Source organism: Asparagus officinalis, chromosome 6, assembly GCF_001876935.1.
Source record: "Asparagus officinalis chromosome 6, Aspof.V1, whole genome shotgun sequence".
Taxonomy (NCBI): Eukaryota; Viridiplantae; Streptophyta; class Magnoliopsida; order Asparagales; family Asparagaceae; genus Asparagus; species Asparagus officinalis.
The window spans coordinates 51,739,793-51,748,341 of NC_033799.1; the positions used below are offsets into that span (position 1 = coordinate 51,739,793).

Consider the following 8,549-nt stretch of genomic DNA (forward strand, 5'->3'; position numbering starts at 1 on the left):
TCCATCTGTTTCCACGGTTGTATTTTAACCAACACTTCTCCGTTGGTAAATAGCCTCACATCCCAATGCTTATTCATAGGAAAATAAGCTCTCAAATCTAACTCCAATCTCTCAAGAGAAATATTACCACCTTCAACAAAAGAAACTATAGCAAAGTTTCTAAACTTCTGAAAACCAGAATTAATTTCTCCTTCAAAATTTAAAACAGCAGAAGAGAAACGAGGACGATCACCTGAGATTTTAGTTCAACTTCCAGATCTCCAAAATCTCTCGGCCCTTGATCTTGAAACATTGAAACATTCTCATGAATTTTTTTCTTCATCAATCGAGTCCAGTGTTCTTTTACCCTTTTCCTGTTGACCAATTCCCGAAGGAAAATCTTGCTTATTTGAAGAAGAAAAGGCAGAAGAAATTCTCTCCCTACGCCATTGCCAAGGATTAGGATGATCAAATCTTCCCCCTCGACTAGAGTTCTGCCCAGATCTACCTTTATTACCTCGACCTCCAAGATTACCAAAACCTCCAGCACTTCGACCCCCAAAAAAACCACGTCCTCCATTACTAGCTCCTCTTCCTCCATATCCTCGACCTCTGTTATCAGATGTATCATTTCTTCTATCATTTACCCTGTAATTTCTCGCCTCATGACCCATTTCTTGACATTGAAAGCAAACGATCGGATCTCTGCAATCTTTCGCCATATGATTCGCTCCTCCACAACGAAAACACAATCGCTTCATTCGAATGAGATCTGCAGAAAGAAAAGAGGGAGGAACAAGAAATTTCTGGAGAGGCGGCGATTTAGGTTTTCTCTTAACAACGCTCACCCAATCTCATTTATCAACATCTACCTTTAATTCCTCTTGAGATCTCCGCAAGGGATCAATCCCCACCGCAAATTTTAACCCAAACTCATCAGATTTTAACCCAGGTTTATTAACTCTAGTTTTCTCACACATAGACTGAGGATCCGAATTAACCCTAGTTACATAATAAACCCTAGTTTCTTTGCACTGAGAGAAACTGGGCTTGGGCTTTGAAACAAAAAAAGAATCAGAGATTAAAAATGGAGCAATTTCCCCCCAAATCTTTTGAGCCACAAAATTTGTTGTCTCAATTGGCTCAATCAAATTTTTCGAATTCTCCCCCAAAATCACCATTTCAAGCCCAAGAGAAAAGACCAAAAGGAGAAAAAGACAAATCAACAAGAAAACACAAAAAAATTTCCCTGGATCAAACCTTGATTGATCAGAACAGAAGAATCTTTTAGCTGCCCCAAATCATTTTTCTCGTCAAAGGACACGAAAAATATTCCAATTTTGGTTACTGAGATTCGTACTTAAGCACTCTTTTACAAGTGAAATTGTCACGCCCCGAAACTACAGCGGAATATCATAAAATACGGGGTGCGCAACAGCAGCGACCAATGCCTAAGACAAGTCTTATGCACGGGTCAAGCCTGGCACTTCATATCACATAGTTTATTTCAAATATTCATAAACCTGCTGATGATAGAAGTCAGAGCAACTATATATTTGATCGGTACTTACAGCCCACAAGCTCACCGTCATAAGCATTTTACAAAACAAAATAAATGGTGCTGAAGGTAACATCAAAATGAAGAGGCCCTCCATATAACGCCTCTCAGCCAAAAGTTCAAACTAAAAGTCGGCTAGTAGGAAGCTACGCCTGATCTGAAAAAAATATTAAAAACAACGGAATGAGCTAGCGCTCAGTGAGAACATTTCCCACTAGAGTTCCTAGATAACTAACAAAATAGTAATAATAATAGTTCTCAGAAATTTACAAATTTCAAGTTTTGCGTGAGAAATTCACAGATAGCAGAATACGATCCAAATATCGTAATATTGTCATTTTTAAGAAAGAATACAACAATTATATTTTCTTTCTCATGTGCACTGAATAAACTGTGAAATTTCTTGGAAACAAACTCTTTTTGAATCAAGGCAAACATTAAGAAGAAAAGAACTACTAATTTGGGCAAAATCAGAGAATTGTTGTTTTCTAAATTTCACAGTCAAATTATCAAAATCTTATTTCTCGATGAGTATTCCATGAATGTAAAAGTCACCCCATAGGTCACACTAAGGCTACGAATTTTAGCCCAGTAGCAAGGGAATGCGTAACCGCATCAGATAACAGATAATTCCCGGGAACCGAATGCACCTAACACTGCCATAGGCTACTGGCCAAATACAGAGGGGCCAGAACAGATTTCAGAAGGGCCAATACAGAAGGGCCAAGGCCAAATACAGAAGGGCCAAATAAAGGTGCATTCACCATATGGCAGACAGAACTAATTCATAGTGGACTATTTGAGGGTTTGAAAACATCGAGATCACATATCAAATGATAAATACTTTGCATACAGAATTTGCAGATATTTCAAATGAAATTGACAAGGTAAAGCGCCTCATTTCTGTTAAAACAGTTTACAGATTTTTCCTTTATCAGATACTAAGTCACAAAGAGTCTTTGAATCCGTTAAACTGTTGAAATACGTTCCAAATACCTCATCAAATTATTCAGATAAAACAATGTCCACGATTATTTGAAAATTGCATGAGAGCCAAATTTATTTTTCATATTTTATATACAGATCAAATTAGCTTTTCATATATTGTGCGAGGTTAACATAGTATTATAGGATAGACCACAACAGAAATAGGTCAAATCTTTATATACATGAAAAGACATATTATTTATTTATTTATTTTATCACAAGATAAATCAAATATAGAACTCATGCCATTTCATATTATAAAAATACTAGTGAGAAATGAACTCACCTCTAGTGGTCACGACTTTCTCAACTGTTATTCACCCGAATATCAAATGTAAGATATATGACTAACTATTAATTCAGAACAAACATATATTATAGGTAAATCAATTCCTAGTCTAGAGTCTAATAATTTCAAATATAATCAATAATAATTAAATTATGCAGGGGGTTATAGGGAATTATCAAGTCAAAAAGTTTATTGTTTATTCCTCAGACTGGACTTATTAGCAAGTAGAGTAAATGATAGGGCCCAGCAGAGATTTTCCAATCATTTTTCAACATAACTCATATTATTAAGGTCTATTTCGAATTTTTTTTCATGGTTCAGGGGGCTTAAAGCAATTTTCCCTCTCTTTATACTAAAAACAGCACCTGATCATTATCCTCTCCCCCTTCTTCTTCGTTTCTTCTTCTTTTTTTTTTCTCTTTTTTTTTTCCGTTCCTCTTTCTCCTCATCTGTTCTTCTTTTTTTTTTCTTCGGTTTTCTTCTCCTCTCCTCTCATCTCTCTCTCTCCCTCTCTCTTCCATCTCTCTCTCTCTCTCTCCCTCTCTTTCTCTCCGCCATGGAAGTGGGACGGCGACGAGGAGCCCGCCGGCGACCAAAACCGGCCGACGACGAGGAGAGGCCGACGGCGGAAACCCCCCCCCCCAAAATGTATCCTAATTACATAATAAAATTCCTTTTGAAACCCTAGATTCATATTCATGATCATAACAACTTAACTCTCTTACTTATTCTAATTGATTCGATTCACTATGAAATTGAAAGGAAACTATACCTTAGGAGCTTGATTTCCACTTTCCCTATCTTCTTCCTCTTCTTCTTCTTCTTTTCTTTTCACACTTTTTAATTTGAGTTCTCAGAGGGTTGGGTTGAAGAAGGTTCTCTGTGTTGTTGTTTTGTTTTTTTTTTTTTTTTCTTCTGTGATTTCTCTGTGATTTTTCTCTGTTTTCCCTGTTTTTATTTTCCGCCCGTTGAAGAGGTGCCGTCCAAATCTTCAATGGTATTTCAAGCCACAAAGCCTGTTTAACTGTGGCAAGCTAAAAAAAAGTTAGGGGAAAATCTCCAACATCAACCCCTAATTAGTCCCCTATTTAATTACTGTCGATTAAAAAATTATTAATCAAGTTTTAAGAAATTTTAATTAGTTGGGTTATTCTACACTCTCCCTCTAATAAAAAGTTTTCGTCCTCTGAAACTTATACGATACCTATATCTCGAATGAGCTCTGGATACTCTCTCGCATAGAATTGCAGTCTCCTCCCAAGTAGCTTCTCTTTCAGAGTGATTCTTCCACTGAACTTTCACATATTGATTATTCGGTGTCGAGCACTTGTTCTTTATGAATCAACAATACGATTCCTGGGGTCTTTCCTTCATAGTCAATATTCTGGACTTGAGCTCTACTGGAGACAACTTCAATGATCTCATTTGGATCCTCGGATGAAGCTTCCAAGGCATGGAGTAATGAAGATGACATCATGACTCCCAGACACGAGCTGGGTAATGCTAAATCTGTAGCCACTGACCAAGTACGCTCTAAGAATTTCAAAAGGAAACATGCAATCTCGGGCTTAACTTCCCTTGGATTCCAAATCTTTTTACTGCTCGTAGTGCGCGAAAAACCTTAAAGAAACATGATCTGCCTACGTTGAAATTCTAAATTCTCTTCTTCTTCGATCAGCCATTAGACTCTTTCTGAGCGACTTGGTGCCGTGCGAAGCACGGTTTCCTCGAACTAATTGAATTTTAATCAATTGCTGTTGTACCAATTCCGGTCCAAGAAGTTTCCATTTCTCGCAACATCATGCCCAATGATAGGAGATCTACATTTTCCTTCCATAAAGAGTTCGATAATGGTGGGGGGCCATCTGAATGGCTAGCTTGGTAGCTATTTATTATATGCAAACTCGCCAAAAGGCAGATTAATTCTTCCCACGCCTGCCTTTCATCTCCAGAACACACTAACAATCTCAAACATATCTTTCTAGTGTTTGAATTGTCGTTCTGATGGCCATTTTGTCTGTGATGCATAAAGCTGAAGCTGAAATTTAGTTTAGTTCTGCAGACAGCTCTGTCCACTTTCCAGTATTCTGTATGTGAATCTAGGATCACGATTCAGACCACGATATTGATATGTGGTTAATACGCATTAAGCCTTAACTATCATCAATTAATGTACATCTTAGTCACTTTTCTGAATGAGAATTTCACATTGATAGGTAAAATGTGTGCTGACTTTTGTCAACAGCGGTCAACAATTACCCATATTGCATCATTCTTTCTCAAGGATTTCGGAAGGCCAGTGACGAAATTCCATGGTGACTTTTCCGCATTTCCACATTGGTATGTCCAAGTTATGAACTAATCCAGGCTGGTTCTTGGTGCCAGCCTTATTGTTGGCAAAGTGAAACATTCTGCAACATAGGTGCATTTCCTGTCTTCATATTATTCCACCAATATATTTCGCTTCAGTTCGTTATACATTTTTGTTGATCCAGGAATGCATAGTAGTAGCAAAGAGTATGTGCCTCTTGTTAGAATATTTTTCTTTATCTCTGGTAATGTCAGGCACACAAACTCTGAGTTCCAACACTCAATGATCCATCTTTATGTATCTTTAAAACTCTCCTCGAGTGCCTTCTTCCCACATCTTCTTATCTTCAAGCAGTTGAGGATCATTCTGGCTGGTTTGGCTTTAATTCATCTAGCGCAAAGAGGGTTGCTGTATCATATCTTGCTAATTTAACTCATTTGTGTGACTCTAATTTCAATTCCAGTACGATCGCAATGTCCTCAATATTTTCTTTGAGAAAGTAATTAAGGCATTGCTAAATTGGCATGCAATTCTTACGGCTCAAGGCATCAGCAACAACATTTGCCTTGCCGGTGATAATGAAGTGGTCATATCATAAGTCTTTCGAAGCTCCAACGCATGACTTCTTGCCGTAAATTCAACTCTTCTGGGTAAAATATATATTTTCACAAACCTTGTGGTCAGTATATAATATCAAATGTAAGCTCCATTATAATAGATGTCCCAAATTTTGAGAGCAAACACTACTGCCGCTAACTCAAGATGCATGAAGTTGGATAAGTTTTGTTCATAAGGTTTAACTGTCTTGAAGCATATGCTATGACTTTTGCCATTTGCATATATTATCACATCCAATCCTCTTCTGGAATGCATCACTATAAATAGGCAAAGCCTGTGTCTCCACTAGTAATGCAATGATTGGAGCAGACACTAATCGACTTTTTAGCTTCTTGAAAGCTTTTCTCACATTTCATTCCTGACCAAATAAATTTAACTCCCTTTCTGAGTAGACGAGTTAGAGTGAAGCAATTACGGAAGAATCCTTCTAATACAAAGTTTTCTATAGTAGCCAGCGCATTTCCGAAAGAAAGCTACGGATCTCGCGTACAGTATCGGCTGTCCGCATTTAACAATGGCTTTTACCTTTTCAGGGTCCACAGAAATCCCTTCCTTAGAGATTACATGCCCAAGAAATGCTACTTCCTCCAACCAGAATTCACATTTCTTAAGTTTCGCATACAATTGTTCTCTCTTTAATGTGTGCAACACCTGCCTCAAGTGTTCTTCATGTTCTTCTTTACTTTTTGAGTATATCAGAATATCATCAATAAATACCACAACAAACTGATCCAAGAAAGATTTAAATACCCTATTCATAAGATCCATAAATGTTGCAGGTGCATTTGTGAGCCCGAATGGTAAAACTAAAAATTCATAATGACCATAACGAGTTCGAAATGCAGTCTTTGGCACATCTTCCGGCTTAATCTTTAACTGATAGTAACCAGAACGAAGATCAATCTTGGAAAATACTTGAGCTCCTTGTAATTGATCAAATAGATCATCAATTCTCGGTAATGGATACTTGTTCCGAATGGTTACTTTGTTCAACTCACGGAAGTCAATACATAGTCTCATACTTCCATCTTTCTTCTTCACAAATAACACTGGTGCACCCCAGGGTGACACACTCGGCCGAATGAAGCCTTTATCTAAAAGTTCTTGCAGTTGAAATTCAATTTCTCTATCTGGGGGCATTCCTGGAAGTTCATCTGGAAATACTTCTGGAAATTCTCGGACAATTGGTATTTCTTCCAAGCTTGGTTTTCCATCATCAACCATCTCAATTGAAGCCAAATAACCCATACATCCATTTCTCAGCGCTCGATATGCTTTAAGGGCTGAGATAATTTTTAAGGGTTCTTGACACTTGCCGCCCTCAAAACAAAATTCGGGTTGGCCAGGAAATTTGAATACTACTTTCTTTTCTCGACACAAAATAGAAGCATGATTTAAGGATAACCAATCCATCCCCAATATGATATCGAAATCATGCATTTCTAGCATCATTAATTCTACGGGGAGTTCCTTGTCGAGAATATAAATTTTACCCCTACAACCTTGAGTTGATACTAATATGCTACCTCCAGGTGTACTAACAAGCAATTCTTGTTGTAGGGTATCACATTGAAATTTGTTTCTCTTAACAAACTGTGTAGCAATAAAGGAATGCGATGCACCAGAATCAAATAGTACTCGAGCAGGAACTGATGCAAAAGTTAGCGTACCTGTCACCACATCCTGGTTTGCTTCTGCTTCCTTCTCAGTTAGAGAATAAACTCGGGCCTTAGCTTGAGGATACCGATTCCCACCACTGGACTGGCCAGTCTGAAAAGTATTCCGAGATGGTTGTTGTAGGAGACAATTTGCTATCTTGTGATCTTTCTGACCACATCTCAAACAAGCTCCAGTATTTCTCTAACAACTTTTCGCTTCATGCCCCAGCTTATGACAAAAATCACATCTTAAAGTTTTCTGGGTAGGAAATTGTTCCTCTCTGCGCCCAAAATTCTGCTTTTTTCCAATTTTTATTTCTTCCACCACGATTATCTTGCCAGAACCGCTTCTTTGGGTATAAGCTGCTCGTCTCATTCCTTGGTTTTGTACCAATTTCATTTTTCTCAATTAACAAGGCATTCTTTAACACTTCTCCATATGTAGGGAGTTCAATTGCACTGACCGTCTTCTGGATGTCCGGTCGAAGCATTTCCTTGAATCGACGAGCTCTATCTTCCTCATTACCCAACAAGTGAATGACAAATTTTGATAGGTAAGTGAACTCTTCTTCATATTCAGCTACTGTCTTATCACCTTGCTCCAATTTTCGAAACTCCTGCTCTTTTTGTTTGCGAACAGTTGAAGGAAAATATTTTTCATAAAAAATCTTTTTAAATTCCTCCCATGATAACTTGTATGCCTTCTCACCCAATGTCCTGACCTGCATTTGCCACCACCCGTAAGCGCGGTCCTTTAACATGTATACTGCATAATCAACCTTCTCCTCTTCAGGGCATTTCATGTATGTGAAGACCTTCTCCATTTCTGTGATCCAATGCTCAGCAATCATGGGATCAGTTGTTCCTTCAAAACTAGGTGGAGATAGTTTCTTGAATTCTCCCATGCCACTTCTTAATTTTGGGTGTTCCTCCTTTTGACCACTCGTCTAATTGCAATCAATTTGATCTTGTTGTCTGGTGACTACGGATGTCACCGCTTGCAGCAGATCCATCAATGCATTATTGTCTATTGAGTTTCCGAAGGTGGATGCATGAGCAATTCTAGATCTCATCATTTCACCTATCGTCTGATTTAGATCCCTATCTCCGTTAGGAGGGGTTTGCTCATTACCTGAAATCATATCTTCC

The 8,549-nt window shown here is 38.1% G+C and overlaps 2 protein-coding genes across 2 annotated transcripts; both read right to left on the reverse strand.

The window, feature by feature from the left end:
* LOC109846181 (ATP-dependent RNA helicase glh-2-like) lies at positions 303-701 on the reverse strand. Its single transcript, XM_020415404.1, has one exon. It carries the CDS (start codon positions 699-701, stop codon positions 303-305), a length of 399 nt encoding a protein of 132 aa, XP_020270993.1.
* LOC109846182 lies at positions 7,643-8,305 on the reverse strand. The gene has a single exon (XM_020415405.1). The coding sequence runs from the start codon at positions 8,303-8,305 to the stop codon at positions 7,643-7,645; it is 663 nt and encodes a 220-aa protein (XP_020270994.1).